This window comes from Drosophila navojoa, chromosome 3 (assembly GCF_054131105.1).
Source record: "Drosophila navojoa isolate 15081-1374.11 chromosome 3, UAZ_NAV_1.0, whole genome shotgun sequence".
NCBI lineage: Eukaryota > Metazoa > Arthropoda > Insecta > Diptera > Drosophilidae > Drosophila > Drosophila navojoa.
In genome coordinates this window covers 27,304,779-27,326,460 of record NC_142891.1, presented here as the reverse complement: position 1 = coordinate 27,326,460, position 21,682 = coordinate 27,304,779, and the positions used below count along the sequence as shown (strand labels likewise).

Genomic DNA, 21,682 nt, shown 5'->3' with positions numbered 1-21,682 from the left:
GAAGAGAGAGAGAGAGAGAGAGAGAGAGAGAGAGAGAGATTGGAAAGAATTAGACACACACAAACATACATGTCCAAGCTGGGTCTCGCTGCGCAAGCAATTACATATGTGCTTGCTCAGCGAAAGTCGGCCTTAGATATTAAGGCGACCGACCGTGCCCACCCTACCTTGGTCGCTGGCTACCTGCCTATATTCTCAGCGACCCCTTCCCCAGCTTGGAGAGCTAAACACCTATCAAAACGCGCCGCATGGCCCCAAAATAAAGAAACTTAGTTACACTTCATTAGATTTACTATAAACAAAACAATTATACATTATTGCTTTGGGCAGAAGGCAGAAGAACAGATAAGAAGTGATAGGAGAGCTTTTGGAGAGCTTTTTCTCTCAGCAATAGATCAGCTGATCAAATTCAATATGATGCGGGGGAAAGAAGATTATTGCTTATGCATTATGTTTTTATACCCTGAACCCATTGAAAATGGGAAATCAGGGTATAATGGTTTTGTTAAAAGTATGTAACAGGCAGAATGAGGCGTGGCAGACCCCACAAAGTATATATATTCTTGATCGGGGCGACAAGCTGAGTCGATTTGGCCCTGTCCGTCTGTCTGTCCGTCCGTCCGTCCGTCCGTCCGTCCGTCCGTCCGTATGTATGAACGCGTCGATTTCAGAAGATATAAGAGCTAGAGACTTCAACTTTTTTTTTAAATGTCCGTATATATCACGCGCAGATCGAGTTTATCACTAAAAAACGATAACTCATTCCGATATTTTTTTATCGATAAAAAACCTTATCGAAGATCACTTAAAAAATTATATCTCCTACATCTTTCAAGCTAGAGTCTCCAAATTTAAAATATATATAAAGATGTATTTTATACAATTTCGGTTTTTGTTAAAATTTACCCCCCACCCCTAAATCCACCCCCTCACCCTCATCTTTGTCAAGTCGTATATCAAATACTAGAGACTTGTGCTTCGGTATACACATACATTTATACATCATGATTACGTTCTGAAAGTTTCATTACGATCGTACGTCTAGAAATTAAATTATTCCACAAATAAGTTCTCATAATATCGCCAACACTGCAGCGCAACCCGAGCTCAATCGCCTGTATATGCGTGTGTGTGTGTGTGTGCGTGTGTTTGTTTGTATGCGTGTGTGTGTGTGTGTGTGTGTGCGTGTGTATGTGCGAATTATTATTGAAATATCAGTTGCTCGAAGGGTTCAGGGGATCTCGTAGTCGAGCAGTCTCGACTAGAGCTTTCTTACTTGTTATACCCTGAACCCATTGAAAATGGGAAATCAGGGTATAATGGTTTTGTTAAAAGTATGTAACAGGCAGAAGGAGGCGTGGCAGACCCCACAAAGTATATATATTCTTGATCAGGGCGACAAGCTGAGTCGATTTGGCCCTGTCCGTCTGTCTGTCCGTCCGTCCGTCCGTCCGTCCGTCCGTCCGTCCGTATGTATGAACGCGTCGATTTCAGAAGATATAAGAGCTAGAGACTTCAACTTTTTTTTAAAATGTCCGTATATATCACGCGCAGATCGAGTTTATCACTAAAAAACGATAACTCATTCCGATATTTTTTTATCGATAAAAAACCTTATCGAAGATCACTTAAAAAATTATATCTCCTACATCTTTCAAGCTAGAGTCTCCAAATTTAAAATATATATAAAGATGTATTTTATACAATTTCGGTTTTTGTTAAAATTTACCCCCCACCCCTAAATCCACCCCCTCACCCTCATCTTTGTCAAGTCGTATATCAAATACTAGAGACTTGTGCTTCGGTATACACATACATTTATACATCATGATTACGTTCTGAAAGTTTCATTACGATCGTACGTCTAGAAATTAAATTATTCAACAAATAAGTTCTCAAAATATTGCCACACTGCAGCGCAACCCAAGCGCAATCGCCTATATATGTGAGTGTGTGTGTGCGCGTGAGTTTGTATGTATGCGTGTGTGTGTGCGTGTGTGTTTGCTAATTATTATTGAAATATAAGTTGCTTGTAGGGTTCAGGGGATCTCGTAGTCGAGCAGTCTCGACTAGAGCTTTCTTTCTTGTTATACCCTGAACCCATTGAAAATGGGAAATCAGGGTATAATGGTTTTGTTAAAAGTATGTAACAGGCAGAAGGAGGCGTGGCAGACCCTACAAAGTATGTATATTCTTGATCAGGGCGACAAGCTAAGTCGTTTTGGCCCTGTCCGTCTGTCTGTCCGTCCGTCCGTCCGTCCGTCCGTCCGTCCGTCCGTCCGTCCGTCCGTATGTATGAACGCGTCGATTTCAGAAGATATAAGAGCTAGAGACTTCAACTTTTTTTTTTAAATGTCCGTATATATCACGCGCATATCGAGTTTATCACTAAAAAACGATAACTCATTCCGATACTTTTTTATCGATAAAAAACCTTATCGAAGATCACTTAAAAAATTATATCTCCTACATCTTTCAAGCTAGAGTCTCCAAATTTAAAATGTATATTAAGATGTATTTTAAACAATTTCGGTTTTTTTAAAATTTACCCCCCACCCCTAAATCCACCCCCTCACCCACATCTTTGTAAAAGTCGTATATCAAATACTAGAGACTTGAGCTTCGGTATACACATACACTTTAACATTATGATTACGTTCTGAAAGTTTCATTACGATCGTACGTCTAGAAATTAAATTATTCAACAAATAAGTTTTCATTATATTGCCAACACTGCAACGCAACCAAAGCGCAATCGCCTGTATATGCGTGTGTGTGTATGCGTGTATTTGTATGTATGCGTGTGTGTGTGTGTGTGTGCGTGTGTGTTTGCTAATTATTTTTGAAATATCAGTTGCTTGTAGGGTTCAGGGGATCTCGTAGTCGAGCAGTCTCGACTAGAGCTTTCTTACTTGTTTTTTTTATACCCTGAACCCATTGAAAATGGGAAATCAGGGTATAATGGTTTTGTTAAAAGTATGTAACAGGCAGAAGGAGGCGTGGCAGACCCCACAAAGTATATATATTCTTGATCAGGGCGACAAGCTAAGTCGTTTTGGCCCTGTCCGTCCGTCCGTCCGTCCGTATGTATGAACGCGTCGATTTCAGAAGATATAAGAGCTAGAGACTTCAACTTTTTTTTAAAATGTCCGTATATATCACGCGCATATCGAGTTTATCACTAAAAAACGATAACTCATTCCGATACTTTTTTATCGATAAAAAACCTTATCGAAGATCACTTAAATAATTATATCTCCTACATCTTTCAAGCTAGAGTCTCCAAATTTAAAATGTATATAAAGATGTATTTTATACAATTTCGTTTTTTGTTAAAATTTACCCCCCACCCCTAAATCAACCCCCTCACCCTCGTCTTTTTAAAAGTCGTATATCAAATACTAGAGACTTGTGCTTCGGTATAAACATACATTTAAACATTATAATTATGTTCTGAAAGTTTCATTACGATCGTACGTCTAGAAATTAAATTATTCAACAAATAAGTTTTCATTATATTGCCAACACTACAGCGCAACCAAAGCGCAATCGCCTGTATATGAGAGTGTGTGTATATGCGTGTGTTTGTTTGTATGCGTGTGTTTCTTTGTGTGCGTGTGTGTGTGTGTGCGTGTGTGTTTGCTAATTATTTTTGAAGCAGTCTCGACTAGAGCTTTCTTTCTTGTTTTTCTTTTGTTTTATGGCCTTAAAGGATTCGGCTTACCACTTATTGATTTGGCACATTCGCAAAAAAAATTTTACTTTTAATTTCAATTTTCACAATTCTCACAACTTTTCACAGTGAAACCTTTGTGGTCGGTGGTTGAGATTGAAAAAAAGAAAAAGGAAATATGGCCGATCCCATGAGGCGGCAAGTCATCGCTTGGGAACATTTTTTTATGGCCTAGGTGAGAGTGACAATTACTCCTGTTAAATTCAAATTTGGGATTGCCACATCCGTGATCGCGTGATCAACTTTTCCAAGCCACTCCAAGCTCAGCGGATTGCCTACTTTTAGGCTGCTTCTTTTTTTCTATTCCAGCGCCACTACAATGGCCAGTAGTGAATCGACGCAGCTCGTCGACCTGATCAAAAATATATATACTTTAAGGGGTCTGCGATGCTTCCTTCTGCCTTTACATACATTACAAACCGATTTCACATTTTTAATGGGTTTAGGGTATAACGAATATTTTATAGACAAGGACTTTAAAACTATCCTAAATGCAGCTCATAAAATTGCTGAAAAAATAAATAAAATATATTTGTATTCAAAAGTATTATGAACTTTTTTAAATTGAAAAAACTTTTTATGTTTCTTGGAGTTTATATGCCGTCGCACATTATAACACCATTTTTTTATTTGTACAACGTAAATTATCGATTTTGTATAGCCCCTGTCTGTCCACCTGTCCGTCCGTTTTTGAGGGCTATTGTCCATTGATCGAGACATGCAACAGAATTCACGATGCTTGCGAGACAACCATTTGACACGAATGGGAGCACAAGTTCTCACACATTGATGCTTCCCACTGATGGCAGCTTCCGCTGGCTGCCCAGGCGCTTGAGCCAGGGCAAGTGACAAGGCCAGCAGATAAAGATGGCGTTGATATCGAATAGATGCATATTTAATTTGCTGAACGACACGGCAGCTCAAATTCGTTAACTATTAATGAACATCCAATTATAATATTATTTATCAGGAAGCCTTCCTTAGGCCACTTCTCGTCCTTCTACGTTCTGCCTTCCCACAACGCTGCGTGCGAATTTAATTTTGTCATTAAAAAGTTTGCCGGCTAAACGAATACAAGAAAAAATGTTGGGCCATGGCAAGTTTCTGACGGACGAAGGCAGAGATGGCACTCAGCCTAGTGCCAATGGAAAATTCCGTGGGCGATGAGCAGATAAACTGAAGCAATACTGTTGGTGATTATCATGACGGGGAAGCCATACTTGAAGAACTCGGAAGAGGTGATCTTATAGCCATGCTGGTGGGCAATGCTAGTGGCGGCCACATTTGCCGTGGTCGAAAACAAACTGCCGTTGCCGGCGAAGCATATCGAATAGGTGAGAGCCCATATCATTGGGATCAAGGGTATATTGATCCGCTCGCTGAGGGCCACTTGGATGGTGAGCTTGAGCAGCACTGTGGCAATTGGAATGCTCTCGATGAAAATCCCGAAGAACGCGCTTATCCACAGGACAAGCATAATGGCTGTAACGACCTGATATTTCGGATCCACATGCGCGATTATGTTGATCGTTAGCTTAGACAGCCAATGGATCAGGCCCAGCTCCGAGCAGGCCTCGACGAGCACGAACAGTGCGGAGAAGAACAACAGCATGGACCAGTCGACCCGCATGAACACAGCGCTCAAGTCCGGCGAATCGTAGAGTATCAGCAGCAGCATCGAGGCCATCAGAGCAGTCCAGGCCAGAGTGGCGCCCTCAAAGAACGGATGCGAGTGCAGCAACCACAGCACTATGGCGAATAGGAAAGAAAGAACGCTCTTGATAAGTAACGGCTTGTCGTGCACCTTGTACTTGGACTCCATCATGGCGAGCGTCTCAATGTAGTTGGAGGCAGCCATGATTCGAAAAACTGCGGATTCCGAATACTTTCTCGGATTGGACTTTGGGTCTGCCATGCGCATGGCCAGCAGTGGTGGAGCTTGCCCGTCACCCATTCGCTTGGCTAGGAGCCTCAGCGAGTTATTCGTCTGCTCCTCGGCACCCTGGGTCAGGCCCTTGCGCAGCATCAGATAAATGTACGTCCAAGCAGCGAAAATGCTCAGCACCACGCCCGGAAACATGTGAATGAGGAACATGCTGAAGTCGACACCCTTGGCCATGACATGGGAGTTCGTCGCAATGTACACAATTGGTGGGTCCCCAATGGGCGTCAGTGCGCAGCCAATGTTCGAGAAGATCGCCACACAGATCATCACAGTGGTGGTGCGCAGGTTCATGCACTCGCACAGTCGGATCACAACGGGCCCCATTATCATCATTATGGTGACCAGCTCCAGGAATCCGGCCAGTATTATGCTGATCAGGCAGAGGAGGCCCACCAGCAGCCAGGCACGCCCCTTGGACAGACGATAGGCCAGCACCGCGAGGTAGCCAAAGAAGCCGGTCTCCGATATAATGCCCACCATTATCATCATGCCAAAGAGCAGCACCAATGTGTGGATATCGATCCATGACACTATTTGGTTCAATGTTGGCTTGTCATCGTACATACACAGCACTCCAATCGCGCACGACGCAATGAGGACGGCGGCAAATGTGGGATCCGTAATATCCAGGATTAAAACTGCATATAGAGAAAAAAGCAATATACCTGCTGTGAGAACGCCGTATACCAGCTCCACCGGACTGACATTAATTCTGATTTTGAGTGCAAATATATCATTGATGGGATTCTGCAATACCACCTGAGTTACATATTGATCGCCTGTGGATATAGTCGCGATATCTGGACTATCTGGGTATTGAGGCTTCAACTCAAAAAAGTATTGCACATTAGCTAAATGCGAACGTGACTGGGCATATTTCATAAAATAGACGATCCATTTTTTCGACAAGTGTTCCGTTCGGTTCAAATCAGTATTGAAGATTTGCACGCTCATTAATAAATATTTTTGGGAATCTGCTGCCAGACTTGGATAATTGGTGACCTCCACATCGAAATTTCCATTCAACTTAACCTTTATCTTATTATTTTTCGGCTTTCCATTGACATCCAGATACTTTGTTGATTTCTGCTCTAAGGCCACAACTCTCTCCTGCACAACCGTTTTTGACTTAATACACATATTAACCACAAAGAATATCCATATGAAAAGAAATATGACCATCTTTATGCTTAAGACTATATAACGCCGAATGCGACGGCGACGATCTTGTTCTGGAGTTAATTCGGGCTCCTCTTCGTTAAAATATGAGCCACGAGTCTGATAAGTACCACTGGTATCCATATTTCACTGGATCCCAAGTACACAGCCCACTTATTAAAGATAGTACAAAGACTAAACAAAAAAATAGAATTTTGAAAATTAATTGGTGTTCAGCCAACCCTATTATAGATTTTCTCGTTCTTGATTTGTAACTGAGATTTTCTTTTCCTATTTTCCAAATGTCAATGATTTTCTTATGAGCAAAGCACTCGTAATATGAATAGTTTTTCACTCTTATTACGAGTGCTCTAGACGAGGCTGCTCGACTACGAGATTTTCAGTAAAATTCGAAAAACTGAAACCGTATTCCAACCGTTATTCACATCTTTTCTGGGTTGCTTATGAAAAGTTAATTGTTAAATAAATCCTTTGTAAACGGGCTATCTAAGTCCAACTTTCTGAATATGAAAATAACGTACATATGTGTATATTTGCCAAGCCACAAAATTATATATGTGGACTAGGAGCACTGGATAGAGTTCCCTAACTTGCAAACTTTGGGGACTCTAGCCACAAAGATTTAAAAGGCAAATATAACTTTACAGCAGATTTTGTATAGCACTCAATAGAAAAAAGTTCGTTTTATTGAAAGATATATTCTTCGATATATAAAGCAGGGGCATATAAATTACGTGTCTGTTTGAGCCTTTTGCCGGGAATATATGTATATAATTAATGTTCGTATATAAATTTAATCAAGGCAATTCGAAATTTCCATATAAATTACATTGAGATATTTTTCTGGGACATATACCTTATAGTATCCTTTCTACTAATCATATTAAAAGTTAGTTCAAAAGAGCTCGTCAAATAATTCGATCCACATAATTCTCATATTATGACTAATTCGTGGCCTGAATGAACTTGTGGTAGCCTTCGCTTCAGTCTAGCCAATTTAATTATGTTTATCTCGCGTTGGTTTATAATTAAATCAGTATGCAATAAGGTATCGTCCCTACATACACACGTACAGAGAGAGCATGGGCCACACATGCTCAGTAGCTCCGATGTATATCGCGCATCGTCATCCGTTTGCTACGTTATGAATTAAATTTCAATATGCTTCAACGTGCTCATCATTTATTAAACAGACTCCACTGAAATGCCAATAAGATGAGCAACAGCAGCAACAGCAGGAGCAGCAGGAGCAAGTCCTTGGCGAATACCTTTGCTGCAGCCACTGCTGCAGAGGAAGCTGAAATTCTGTTGAGAGCGTGGCGCAGCGTCGATTGCAATTTCCGTTTGTCACATTTGTCTAAATGGAAATTTATGCAGCTGGCTCACTTTTGATTCCCAGCGAGCACAAGGACTATCAGGCAGTTTGTTCAAACCACCTGCCTACCCAAATGCCCACCTACCCACTTGCTCGTTGGCCCGCTTGACTGTCTGGGTAGTTAATGCTTTATTCACGCTCGAATGCCTAATGAAAGAGTCATTACACTCATTCGTTCATTCATTCGTTGATTCGTTCATTCGTTCGCGTTGTTCTCTGATTCATTCATGAGAACACGTGTGCTTTGTTCTTTTTATCCCGCGCCTAATTAATTGATTTTCACTGTGCAGACTCTGGCGAGGACTGCATTAATCATACGCCCTGTTAACCCACACCAAAACATAATTAAGTGAATACAGGCCTTTCGTTGCGGCTGTTAACTATTTGCAAAAGTTCGATTCTGCAGTGGGGGCAAGCGGAAAATATGTATGTATATGTATTGACAGAGGAGCAAGAGAGAGAAAACTAATAGTAAGCAGCTATGTATGTACATACATATATACACTTTAATAACTAAGGGGTAATCCAAAATTTATAGAGAAGTTATAATTCAAGGGACTGATGAAGGCATGATATAGACCAATGTTTGGTCTATAGACTAGTATTTTTGGGGGCATAAAACTAAAGACAATATTTATAGATTGTATCACTTCATATGCCGGGATTAATTCCCAACCTAATTTCTGCACAGAGCTTCAGTACAAATCTACCAAAACATTTTAAACTAAAATTGTATAAAATAAGGATTAAGTACAATGTAAAATTTCAAAAGTGAATTTTAAAAACGTTTTTATTAGACAACATTAAAGGGGCATAGTTGTTGATCTATGAAACAAGATCGTTTCCGCTGCTAATCTCGAATATGCAGATCTATCCATATTTGGTGGATCCGTCTAGAACCCTGTATTCTAAATCTAAAGAATGTCAATCAGAAAAATTGGTCCCTCATATACAAAGACTGCTTTCAAAATCATTTGGCCATTTTGCATACATAACATGGGGATATACACAGAGAAACAACGTACATGTAAAATGCATACATGTATTCATATGCTCTACAGTTTTCCAGCTATATCTATATGAGGTGGAGTCGATAGTGGGTATTTAATATTTATGAATGCTCGAGGAGCCAAATATAATATTGATAATTGATTAATATTATTTATTTAAGTTACAGGAAACATAATTCAGCTCGGCAGTAAGCTAGCCCGACGTCGCGACGTATATATGTAAATTATGCATGATTTATGCATCTGGAAGCGACTATCGTATGCGCGATGTATGAGCACGCGAGCCGATATCGTACGCCTATAAGCCATTGTATTTGCGTATATATGTATGTATGTACATAGATTATTTAATGTCAAGCTGTGTTTACCGAATACAATCAGAAGGAGGCTGATGTTGTTGCTGCTGCTGCTGCTGCTGCTGCTGCTGCTGCTGCCAACAGGACTTTTCCAAGTCCTGCGAATCAATTAAGTAGCTTTTTGGCCAGGGCTTTGCCTTTGACATTTGCAGCTTAGTTGGCCCGCCTCTGACAACTTGACAGTTTTATTGTTGGCCATTTACCAGTGGCCTGACCTCTGTGCTCGGATATCCCCACGGCAGATAACGCTTAATAAGGCATTAAATAAATAAATAATTGTTTTGCACCAAGTCAAGTTCAACAAATGCCAATAAATTGCCAACAACAAGCACAACAAGCCAGATTCTAATCAAAATAAAAACATATAAGAAAAACAAATTAATGTCGTTAAACGAAACAGTTTCTCCACCCACGAATGCTAGTATATATCCCATAAATATATAATATATGTATGTATAATACAAATCAATGCGAATTTTCCAAATAGAGTATTCTCACTAGAGCTGAGGGAATATATCTAAAACTGAGCGAATGGGAATTTGACGGATGACTGAGCAAGTCCAGGTGATATATGTATATATATATATATTATAAATACAATTCAAATTAAAATCAATTATTTTTTTCTACTTTCAATACAATACATTTACAATATAGGATTGCCATAGCAATCGCTAGATATCCTGAAGAACTTAAAATAAAAAAAAAACTATAATTCTGGATGGAGAAGACGAAGATTTCTATTGAATATTTTCAATTTCATCTAATTGCTTTATTCGCTATATAAAGTAAAGGTACACTTGATAAATGCATATGATATACATAGCTCGAAGACTAACGCTAAATGCGGAGCTATTTCGGTTATTTATTTTGATTTTTGTTTTCAGCTGTTGATGAAGTATTTTCCGTTTCGGTTATTGAACCGTCGCTCGACCTGCATAACCTGTGTTGAACCCGGAGGTGAACTGGCGATGTCTTAGTTTTTTCTCGTTGTGCACGCGCAATGCTATCAAACAGCTCTGAAGGTAGAGAAATTATTATTATTATTAGTGAGTTATATAACAGCATGGGCCGGTTCTAATTGCACTTACAATCGAGCAGCAAAGCGTAATCATGAATACAAAAAACGAGCTAATGAGCAGGGCGCCGCGACACTGCGACGTCAAATCGATTAGGAGGCCCACCTTTTTGTTCACCTGCCCGGGCATTATAACGGTGTACTCGATGTTCTCTTTGAAGCGCTTAAACTCTGAGGCAGCAGTGGAATTCCCAGCTCGTTGCATCATGGGACCGTTCAGTGTAGTTGTATTTGCAGTAGATTCCGTTGCCGATTCAATCTGTCGTCGCTTGCGGCCGTGGCCCGAGGGCTCGTAGAGATCGATGCAGAGGTCGGGCGTGCAGTCGGCCATGTCGATGCAGGCCTTGATTTGCGAGTGTATCCAGAGTGTGGCCTTCTCCTTCATCGAGCTGAGCAAAAAAGCCTCAAAGTCGAGAAACACCTCGTTGGGTCGATCCCGATATTTGGCCGGCTGATGGGGAATAATTGTGGCCAGCTCCCGATTGCGGCAGCCGTTGTGCACCAGGGAGACAGAGCCCGTTGCAAGTGGATTCTCTGATAGATAATGCGACGATAGAGGAATCATGCACACCTAAAGACACCTGACTTACCCGGATCTGGCGACACAGTCACCTCCATCAGCTTGACATACTTCCACACCGACTGGCTGATGCGTGCTCGCAGCTGCAGCTTGGTGCCCAGGGGCACGGCCTGATCCACGGCCTGATCGTTGTCGGCCAGCAGAGAGGCCGGGTCATTCGAGGAGCTGACTGGATTGTTCGTGCCGCTGACGCGTGCTATGGGCGGCGCCTCCTTATACAGCGCGACCTCATACTCCAATCGATTCGGCATCTCCTCAACTATGCCCGAGACACGTGCTCCATGTGGACTGCAAGGAAATATACATGTATTAAGTTAATGCTAATATCAAAGGTTCTGCCAAAGATCTACGCACAAGGAGCCCGCAAAGCCAGCGGCCTTATTCTCTATTACAGTCGGCTCTGGCGGCTTGCACATGATGATTAGCTCCTGGTCCGATTGCATCACAACGCCAGGAAATTGTGGAAACCAAATGCGAACGTGAACGAAGCCCTGCAGATGAAAATTACATTTAACATTTTACATTGAGTAGATAAACAGGGACTAGAAAAATAAGATACATATCATCTTCTTTAGCCTTAGAGCTACAACTCCCTTGATTGACTCTTACGATCCTATTAAGATCGATCCTAAATTTTATAGAAACCCTTATATATATTTGGCATACTTAATACTAGAGACTCGAAATTTGTAATATATACTGGGGCTGACAGCTCAGAAATAATAAAATATTGCGATCTGTATGTTCTAGAACTCGCTATTGAACTAGAAAGAAAATTGATTATTTTCCAATTCGCCACGCCCCAAGTGGATGTATACAAAAGATCTAAACACTATAAAATGAGCCGGAAACCAAATACATATATATTTGCGATCTCTTTTTCTCGATTCAATAAAGTAGTTTATACAGACGGACAGACGGCGAATTAGAAATTATACAAAGCCAATATACTCGTTTCAATACATTACCAAGAAATGTTATTTTTAAAAAAGTCCACATACATTTCTTTTGAGAACGCCACACTGCGAAAAGTCGTTGATTCTTAATTGATATGTTCGCTCGTCCACATCGCTAATATCCTTTGAGATCAGGCAATGCGGATTCAAGTCCTTGAGGCCACTTCGATCGTCCGCAAACATGGGTACGCCCTTAAATCCAGCTGGCCTCTTCAGCGTTGCCGTTATCAGATCCTCACTTTTCGAGCCCGAGTTGGAAAATGTGCATTGAACATCAGCGACTGTTCAATGAAATAAATGTAATTATTATTTTATACGATTCATTCAACTTACCTTCATAATCTTGAGCAGTGCAGAAACATGGAACCACCTGTGTCAAGGAAGATTATATAAAAGATTAGAAAGTTAGAGTCCAATTCAGAAACTATTTATTTTCATAGACTCTTAAAGGCATCTTGTTTATTAACTTACGGCTCTTCTAAAGCTATTAAACGAGATGCCAATATACTCCTTGTATTTATAACGCACAAGCTTACTTACAATTAATATCATAATTCTTATGAGGAGGTGGAGCATTTTTATTTAACAAAATTCGAAAACTGATTTGGAAATATTTGAAGAGCGCTTTAAACCACATCCAATCGGTTTAAAAGTAAATTGCAGAATGAAACTAGAGTAGCAGTTGGTAAGATGCAATTACCTTGATCTTGGCTGCGTGAATTCTAGTTCAATACAATTGCAACATTTACGTAGCATATGTGCAAAGCCACACACAAACGTCCATATATCAAACCAAACAAACAAACAAGCAGCAAAAAAGGTAATGTGGCGCGCTTCAGCGCTCACAGTGGTGGCAAAGATATTATTTGATAACCACTTTGTTGCAATCTTCGGACAAATTTTGCAACATAAAAAAATTACATATGTATGTACATACATAGATGATATTTTAATAGTACGTATTGCTAATAATACAAATAAATACATTTTTTTCTCTTCTTAATTATATAGGACCGTGTTAATACCATTAACGCTAGCTACTAACAAATAGCGCAATTATGCCGTATGCTTGTCAACATACAGATGTGGCCCAGCAAAATTCCAATTTTTTGTAAAACTTGAAAATCAGTAAAATAAAATAATTCCTATAAGCCAAGCAAATATTTAATCCTCAATTAATAATTTTATTCAAATATATGTATGTACATATTGTTTTCAGCCTGTATTTCTTCATATCTGCATATCAGCTGTTCTTTGTGGGCTATCGATATTTACTATCGATTACGATGGGAAAGAGTGTTTTTGTAAGTGCCATCACATACGTATATGTAATTTCTTTTGATTTTTTTTTTGTTTTCCTTTATTGCTTACGAAATATCTTATAACTGAGCAGTCTGTCTTATAAATTATTTGTTTAAGCTATGATTTTTACTGCCTAGGGAGCGACACATCTCAGCCTCATAAAACCAGCTGTTTTGCGGAAGATTTTGCGACTCAGTTTGATAAAAAAGAAACAACACCAGCGAGGGAATTATGTTCAGGAACGCCGGCAGTCGATTATTCCGTGGTTTACACGTAAGTGAAATCTGCTACAACTGAAGCATAAATAATTTGTTATTCACCCCCGCATTTATTCAGAGGCAGTGCAATACGACCGCGCAGAATGTGAGGGGTATAAATTTAATACCCATGGTTGTTGAACAGACGGGCAGAGGAGAGCGGGCATATGATATATTCTCTCGTCTCTTGAAGGAGCGTATCATTTGTCTAATGGGCAACATTACAGATGATATAAGCTCCACAGTCGTTGCTCAGCTGCTCTTTCTTCAGTCAGAAAATGTCAACAAGCCCATTCATTTGTATATCAATTCGCCCGGTGGTGTGGTTACGGCAGGCCTTGCAATCTATGACACGATGCAGTATGTGAAGCCGCCAATAGCGACGTGGTGTGTGGGGCAGGCTTGTTCAATGGGTTCCCTACTGCTGGCAGCTGGAGCGCCTGGCATGCGATACTCCTTGCCGAATGCACGCATCATGATACATCAGCCGTCCGGAGGAGCTCAGGTAAAGTCGACTAGCTAGTAGATCTAGTGATTCTATCTTGTGATTGAATTGCGCTTGTTTTTCAGGGTCAAGCCACGGACATACTTATACATGCGGAGGAGATTATCAAGATAAAGCGTCAACTAACGAATATATATGTGAAGCATGCGAAAAATTCCTATGACGAGATGTGTTCGCGTATGGAGCGTGACCATTTCATGACCCCGGAGGAGGCCAAGACCCTAGGCATAATTGATCATGTGCTTGAGCATCCACCAGAGACGGTTTCAGACAGTGGGCCAACATCTGATGGCGGACCAGCAACAGGCAAGCTAATCTCCGAAGCAAATACAGAGAAGAAGCGATCCAAGCAACAGTCAGGCTAATTTATGGCATTTTTGAAATTCCGAAGAAAATCTGAATTTTAAATTGTAGCTCATTGGATAGGTCACATTAAAAATTCTTAGACTATTCAGAAATATATTTGCTTTCAAATTCTAAATTAACGGTCATTTGAAAAAGATTCTGCTTTCGACAAACAATTTAGTAATAATGTAAATATAGATACATAATTGAACATCAGAAGAAAAAGATAGAACTAGCTTGGACTTCCGTTTGCTACTTTTCAGAGAAAATTTAAACTAGATTGTAATTTGTTAACAAAAATCTTTAAAATACAAATTTCAAAGTCAATTTTTCATGAAAAGTTTTATTTAAATGCTAATTCATTTTATACTGCGCGCCTATGTAAATGTTGGAATATATATCCTTTATCATAATACAGTATATATATTTCAAATCATTTGGAGCAGTATTACAAATCGGTTTTATTGCTTAGTTAAAAAAAAACTAATGGCTGTATCAGATATAGACGACACAATTTTGTGTTCACATATGCTTATTACATTATTTATCAATAAAATTATAATATTCATAGAACAGCGCGCGCTATTAAAACAAAATATTTAAGTCTGATCCATGGCAATGTCTGAATTGCCAGTAATGGAATCTTTCTGCACATAGTCATAAATTTTACATAGTTCCGGAGTCTCCTTAATTGACTTTAAAAAGTCTAGTAACTGCTGGTTTTTGTCTGCAAGTACAAATATTTCAATAATGAATTAAAATGTATCTGAAGAAACATATATTTTAGAGAGTACTCACTTGCTTTGGGTATTTGTGAGAGCGCAGAGACCGCTCGTAGAGCGGAGCGCTTAAGTTCGTCTTGTTTCTCGTACTCTTGCTTCACCGAATTGGCCTTTACCTTGTGGGTGCAAGTGTCGCGTAGCTGTTGCACAAATTGATCCAATCCTATTCAAAGAAATTATATTTAGCAGATATTTTTGAAAAGGACTAAAAGGTCGATCACATACGCAACAAAACCTTATCGGGGCATAAGACAGCCAGTCGCGCTGTCATGAGATACGTCAACATTTTAATATCATAATGATCACTTAGGCCAGCCTGGACGTGATCCATGAACTGCATAACGTCCACACGGTCCAACCCCTGTTCGAGCAACGTGTACATGCATTCGAATGCTGCTTTTCGTATATCCAATCCATCGTCAACAGTGTGCTTAAACGGGCCCATTTCAACTTCACGTATGAGCTCACTCTTGACCTTCGTCTCAGAATACAACCAAGGCAAAAGTGTGGGCAGCAAGTCGCGGACCAAGCTCGGCTTATTGTGCACCGCCGAGTTAAAAGCGACCAGAGCGACGCGACGTACTTGCGGATCCGGATCGCGTAGTGCGAAGAGAAAATCACCAATGCTCTGCTTTAGAAGCATGTCAATGGGTTGCGGTTGGTCGGATATGGTGAATTTAACGGAGGACACGACCACAGTGCGCATTGTAGCACTTTCAGAACGGAGAGCTTGCTGTAATTGAGGCAACAGCTCCTCTGGATTGACAAGCACAAGCTTTCCCAAGCATTCGGCTACCACGTTGCGTGAACCTTCCTCTGAGCACTCACAATGCTTGAACAATTGTGCCCATATCGACGGCACCGATGGGAGCAGCTGGGCTAGACCGTTGGGCGTAACAGAGAGCGATGAAATGACCTCCTTCAATGAATGGAGCAATAAATATTGTCGCTTGGGCTGTGCCTCGATCTCCTTCAAAATCAGCGGCAAATATGTTTGCAGGCTGCCCACAGAGACGGCTCCCAGAGCATGCGAAGCTGCCGCTTTCACATCCTCGGATGTGGCTCCAAAGCATTCAATGATTGTCTGTGGCAACACTTGAATGGAGCTCAAATCGAAGTGTCTACCGATTTCGCCTATTGTTAGCAAGCAGAATATGATCTGGGTATCCTTGTTGCTACGCTTCTGCAACTCAGACATCAGCTGGGTGGCCAATGGAGTCGCCACCTGTGGGCACTGCTGTGTCAGGGCTGCAATGCACTTGGCCGATGAATGATATGCCTGCTTGTGCAGCTGCAGCTGCTCATTGGGATTCCTGGCTGAGGGATCGCTGCCCTTCAGGACGGGCTCCATTAGCTTAGACACCAGTGAGTGATAGTCTAAGCCAGTGAGCTGTGCCTGCACCAGAGCTTGGAATAGATCCAAAGTGCATTGCAATGCTGTACCCTGAAAGCGATTACAATTACTATTCCGACTCATATGCAATACTTAGAGCTACTGACTCACCTGCAACAAGGGCGAGCGCACTAGAATCAACACCGACGGCAAAAACTTCTCATGTATGCCAACCAAAGCTTGCGGCTGGCGACGAGCCGTTGTACTTAGTAGAGTGAGCGAGTATTGAGCCACATGTAGATCGGAGTCGGAGATCAGTCCTGGTATTTCGACAATGGCAGACTGCAGAACACTTGGCTCAAAGTTCGACGAGTAGTTGATGACGATCTTATTAATAAGATCCAAGGAGTGCAACTTCAAAGCACGATGATTCTTGCGCAGGAAAGTGCCAAGGGTGGGCAGCACATCGTGAAGGATGGGCGAAAGGTCAATGCGCAGCGGAGAAGCTGCAATCATGGTCAGAGCCTTCACGCTGCTTAATCGTGTGACTTCGTTCTTTAAACGTTCCATAAATATGGGCAGACATACATCCAGCTCACTCTGCAGCAAATCCCCCATATTGGCAATGATTTGGCCCATGCAAGCGATGGCGCGCTCCTTCACCTCCTGATCGACATCGGTGACCTTCAGTTTCTGCAGTGTGCATGCATACACCTGACCCACAAACGGAGTAACATCGAAGTCAGACTTGACTGCATTGGTGCCCAACGGTCGAACCACCTTGACTAGCTGCTGCAGCACCAACAACGCCTCGGTAGCAATCTTGTAGAACGGATCGAACACCGACGTTACCACCAGAGGCACCAGCAATGGAATATGTGGATGAAAAACATGTGGTTGATGACCCTGCAACAAAGAGCACAGGAAGCCCAGAGACTCGATTTTCATGTTGCTCGTGGAGCCCTTGTCGTTTAGCGAATAGCTAATGCCCGGTACAATGCTGTCTAAATGAGGGCCAAGGGCGCCTGGCAGACTATTCAGAAGCTCGCGCAGTAAGAGGAAACAATCCTGACGTGTTTTCATCGACTTCTCTCGCATCAGCGGCTGGATGGCTTTGATGATCTGCGGCAGCTGTTCGATTAACAGTAGAGTCGGTCCAGATACCTGATCCATGGAGTCCGGATCATGGGCCATATCGTCGGCAGGACGTGTGTTCCGCAGTAGTGCAACATATGCATGAAATATATCAGATTTAACATTCTCTTCTCGCTCTTTGAAGCGAGCTATCAATGCTGGACTTAGTGTACGATAAAATTCCTCAAGCAGTTCCTGACGTGTAGCAATCAGAACTTCAAGACATTTGGCAGCGGCACGACGAACTTTCCAGCTCATATCGTCGTCATCGCTGTACTCCTCGCTGTCCACATATTCATCCTCTTCGGTGTCCATTGCAACACCTGTGTCGCCGTCATCGGCCTCATAGTTGTAGTTGGGATCGTATGTGACGTACTTCAGGCACAATTCAAGTATCTGAATTTGAAACAAATTAAATTATTTATTAATTCCTATGACTTGGACTCGCATGTAGCTTGACGCACCATGGGAATATGTGGAGTAATGGCGTCTGGGCAACGCAGCACAAATGCCTCACAGGCTTGCAGACAAAACTCACGCAACTCATCATCATCGCGTTGGCTATATTGCTTCAACAAGATCATCGAACGGTCAATATGATTGCACAAGCGATGACCAGCCTGACGACTAGCGATAAAAAAAATATTTAAGCTCTGCATTACTCTTCTGATCCATAATCAATAAAAATACCAAATCGAGGCCAAGCATTGTATGTACGTGCGCACAGCTCCAGGATTCTGTGGATTCTCCAGACCCTCCAGCAGATGATCGACCACTCCATTGTATGCATTGCTATTCGCTTGTACCAAAAGCACAGAAAGCGCCACAATTGTGCGTTTGCGTACAGCTTGACGAGGGGACGCCAGCTGTGGATTTAGAGCCTTCAATATGGTGCTATGGAAGGGCACTAGGAACTCTCCAAAGCGTGAAAGCAAATCCGACAATATGTCGAGCGACTCCAACTTAACTGAAACATCCTCCTGCAAGGGAATTTTTTACCACTGCTCATATAGCAACAAAATTTGTGTTTACCTTCTCAATGGCAATACTGAGTTTGCCAGTTATGCGCTGGCATACATTGGGGGCCAGCGAATTTGAGGATTGTGGCAGCTCGGCAATGACAGTTTTTAGGCCAATGCTTGAGATGTCGCGCAGCTGTTCCACGTTGGACATCATGTTGCCACATAGCGAGTCGACAATTGTCTCTACTTGATTCTCCTTTACTTTATTGACCAATGGGCCGAGACATTTCACAGCCAAATTCTGCACTTCGCCGTTTTTATCCTCGAGTAACTTAAGGACCATACGAACCACTTTTTTTTCAGACTCATCGTCCAGTATAATACTATCCTTTTGCAGTTCCGTCATTAAATCATTTGTTGCCATGAATCGAAAGTCCTTGTCCGTAGATGTCATCTACATCGCAAAGTACGTATACACTTATTAATGTATTGCTCACCTACAGTTAAATACATATTCTGTACATACTTTTTCCAGCAAATTTGCGATTTGATGATATTGATGCGACGCCATGATCTATATATTTGCTTCAACAGTGTGTATTTAAATATATAAATAAATATATATTTATAGATCTACGAAATTATGTACACGGTAGCCAATTACCAATATTGTGACCGTCTCACGAGTTATGTTTTGTCTTAGACAAAATAATAGGTCTACTCAATTTTTTTTTCCGGCACAAAAATTTGCGTGTTGGAACTGGAAAATGCATAAGTAAAATGAGATTATCGATATGCCTTTTTGAAGTGCGATGGTATATCGTGTGGTATCGGCTAATTTTAATCGATGACAATGGGTCCCCTTTTGTTAACATAGCTCGATGCTAACGATTACTCAACTCTGTTATATTTGAAGTATAAAAAACGAGGATTACAAGATGGGTTATGCGGCCTCGACAATTTTTATTAATACGATACAGCACTTGTTAGTTTGTTATAAAGAATCTAACTGAATGTCAAAAAATAAATATTTACATATAAATCAATTCATATTATTTCCCAGCCAAAACCTTTACGAAATAATAATCATAAGTTGAACACTCAGTTTGACCCGTTAAACAAAATAAACTTTTTTAAAGTGAAACCTCAATGAGATCAACATTTTCAGCCAAATTTGCAACAGATTTAACCGCTTCTTTAACTTCGCCAATAACAAAAGCCTTTTGTGCTCCATTTGACAATTTTGCAAACTCCACGCAAAATTCTTCAGCTGCTTCAGGGGTTAGGCAAATGAGTAATCCACCAGATGTTTCAACAGCTTTGCCTGCTTTTAGTTTTGTACATTGTCCAACTAATTCGCCAAACCTTAAAACGTTTTTAATTATGGGCAATTTGTGAATTTCAAATTGAAGCGACTGCTTCTGAAACTCAACCAGATTTTTGGCATGTCCCAGCAAACCGAAGCCCGTGATATCTGTTGCAGCATGCGCTTCGTACTTCTTCATTAGCAAAGCAGCTAAAATATGAATATTTTATTAGATTATTTTAATTATAGTTATACTTAATTCCAGACAATTAATTATCAATACGATATTTATAATGGCATACGAATTTAAGCAATAAGGAGATCGAGAATTTTGTAAAACACAAATTTCTTGTAGCTTACCATTGCGATTGAGATATGTCATTGATTTGATTGCTATTTCAAACGTTTCTCTGATATCGTCGCTCGTATATTCAGTTAGCAACTTTTCATACTTTTCATTTTTCTCCTTCTGCCAAATATGCGCACTCGTTGCTAGCTGCGTGCCAAGTGGCTTCGTTAGCACCAGGACATCGCCAGCTTTACCGTTTGACGGTCTGAAAAGTTGCAAAGGTGTTAAATTGAGTATATTGATATTCTCTAATACTGAACTATTGTTTACTTACAATATAATGTCTTGCTTTAGACAAACGGCAGTCGCTATGCCTCCAATAATACACCAAGGATTAATAATAATATTTTTTATAGTCACATTGCCATAACAGCCGCTGTTGCTTGATGCTCTCTGGAAGCCTTTGACAATCAGGGGAACCACAATATCTCGCTGCTTCTCTGTCAGATTTGAAGGCGCACTAATAAGCATTTCGATTTTATCGATATCCGTGACACCAACAGCGTATACATCACTTAAAACATTGGCAAAAGCTATGAGGCCCATTATTTCGGGATCATCAACTAGAGGATAAAAGAAGTCAACAGTCTGTACCAGCGAATAGTCCGTATGCCGTGATAGAGGTATAACCGCGCAATCCATTCCAGATCCTTTTTTTGGGGGGTTGGAAATAAAATTTTATGAGTATTTAGATAAATACATATGTATATAATTAAAATTTCAAGGTCAAGTATAATCCAATCTGTACATTTAAGGTAAGCTTCAGATAAGCATATAATTGTAGTTGATTAGGTTGCAAAATTAATTAAAATATTTTTATAAATTTTGGAATAACAAAATACTTACCAATATAGTCATTATTATTTTGAGGAGCACTACTAACTATTTCTGTTCCCGTGAGATATTGCTTAAGCTTCTCTTCGGGGACTTTGCATCCTCACCCGCGCAGAGTGGAAAACATGGTAAGGCGAAAATCGGCCTCGAGACCGTGATCCTCTGGCTTAAACATAGTGTGCTAAAACATAACTGCAAAATTTAGTTAAATTTAGATATGCATTTATTAGTAAACTTACGTTTTCGTCGAAACAGCTGTTAAGCCGCGTGGAGTATTTAATTGAGCTAGAGACCTAAGGGAACCAGCTGACTTTGTTCATTTGAACCTCAATCAAACATTTATCGATTACAGTGCAATTTG

General features: G+C 40.8%; 5 protein-coding genes across 5 annotated transcripts; 1 reads left to right on the top strand and 4 right to left on the bottom strand.

Moving 5' to 3' along the window:
* Nucleotides 1-4,307: 4,307 nt before the first annotated feature.
* On the bottom strand, nucleotides 4,308-7,122 carry LOC108649602 (P protein). Its single transcript, XM_018098571.3, has one exon. It carries the CDS (start codon nucleotides 6,978-6,980, stop codon nucleotides 4,869-4,871), a length of 2,112 nt encoding a protein of 703 aa, XP_017954060.2. The 5' UTR covers nucleotides 6,981-7,122; the 3' UTR covers nucleotides 4,308-4,868.
* Nucleotides 7,123-10,347: 3,225 nt separating this feature from the next.
* Nucleotides 10,348-12,489, bottom strand: LOC115562498 (uncharacterized). The gene is made up of 5 exons (XM_030384138.2): nucleotides 12,258-12,489; nucleotides 11,611-11,747; nucleotides 11,267-11,544; nucleotides 10,690-11,210; nucleotides 10,348-10,617 (listed from the first exon to the last, which is right to left on the bottom strand). The coding sequence occupies exons 1-5, from the start codon at nucleotides 12,393-12,395 to the stop codon at nucleotides 10,513-10,515; spliced, it is 1,179 nt and encodes a 392-aa protein (XP_030239998.2). The 5' UTR covers nucleotides 12,396-12,489; the 3' UTR covers nucleotides 10,348-10,512.
* A 1,033-nt stretch (nucleotides 12,490-13,522) lies between these two features.
* ClpP (Caseinolytic protease proteolytic subunit) lies at nucleotides 13,523-14,734 on the top strand. Its single transcript, XM_018098590.3, has 3 exons — nucleotides 13,523-13,787; nucleotides 13,851-14,276; nucleotides 14,342-14,734. Exons 1-3 carry the CDS (start codon nucleotides 13,746-13,748, stop codon nucleotides 14,639-14,641), a joined length of 768 nt encoding a protein of 255 aa, XP_017954079.1. The 5' UTR covers nucleotides 13,523-13,745; the 3' UTR covers nucleotides 14,642-14,734.
* A 210-nt stretch (nucleotides 14,735-14,944) lies between these two features.
* On the bottom strand, nucleotides 14,945-19,609 carry Cand1 (Cullin-associated and neddylation-dissociated 1). Its single transcript, XM_018098566.3, has 8 exons — nucleotides 19,359-19,609; nucleotides 18,903-19,286; nucleotides 18,561-18,850; nucleotides 18,335-18,497; nucleotides 16,908-18,266; nucleotides 15,629-16,847; nucleotides 15,420-15,566; nucleotides 14,945-15,348 (listed from the first exon to the last, which is right to left on the bottom strand). The coding sequence occupies exons 1-8, from the start codon at nucleotides 19,401-19,403 to the stop codon at nucleotides 15,221-15,223; spliced, it is 3,735 nt and encodes a 1,244-aa protein (XP_017954055.1). The 5' UTR covers nucleotides 19,404-19,609; the 3' UTR covers nucleotides 14,945-15,220.
* A 154-nt stretch (nucleotides 19,610-19,763) lies between these two features.
* On the bottom strand, nucleotides 19,764-21,665 carry Sps2 (Selenophosphate synthetase 2). The gene is made up of 5 exons (XM_030384189.2): nucleotides 21,561-21,665; nucleotides 21,334-21,502; nucleotides 20,762-21,137; nucleotides 20,499-20,692; nucleotides 19,764-20,348 (listed from the first exon to the last, which is right to left on the bottom strand). The coding sequence occupies exons 2-5, from the start codon at nucleotides 21,494-21,496 to the stop codon at nucleotides 19,966-19,968; spliced, it is 1,116 nt and encodes a 371-aa protein (XP_030240049.1). The 5' UTR covers nucleotides 21,497-21,502; nucleotides 21,561-21,665; the 3' UTR covers nucleotides 19,764-19,965.
* Between the last annotated feature and the right edge of the window lie 17 nt (nucleotides 21,666-21,682).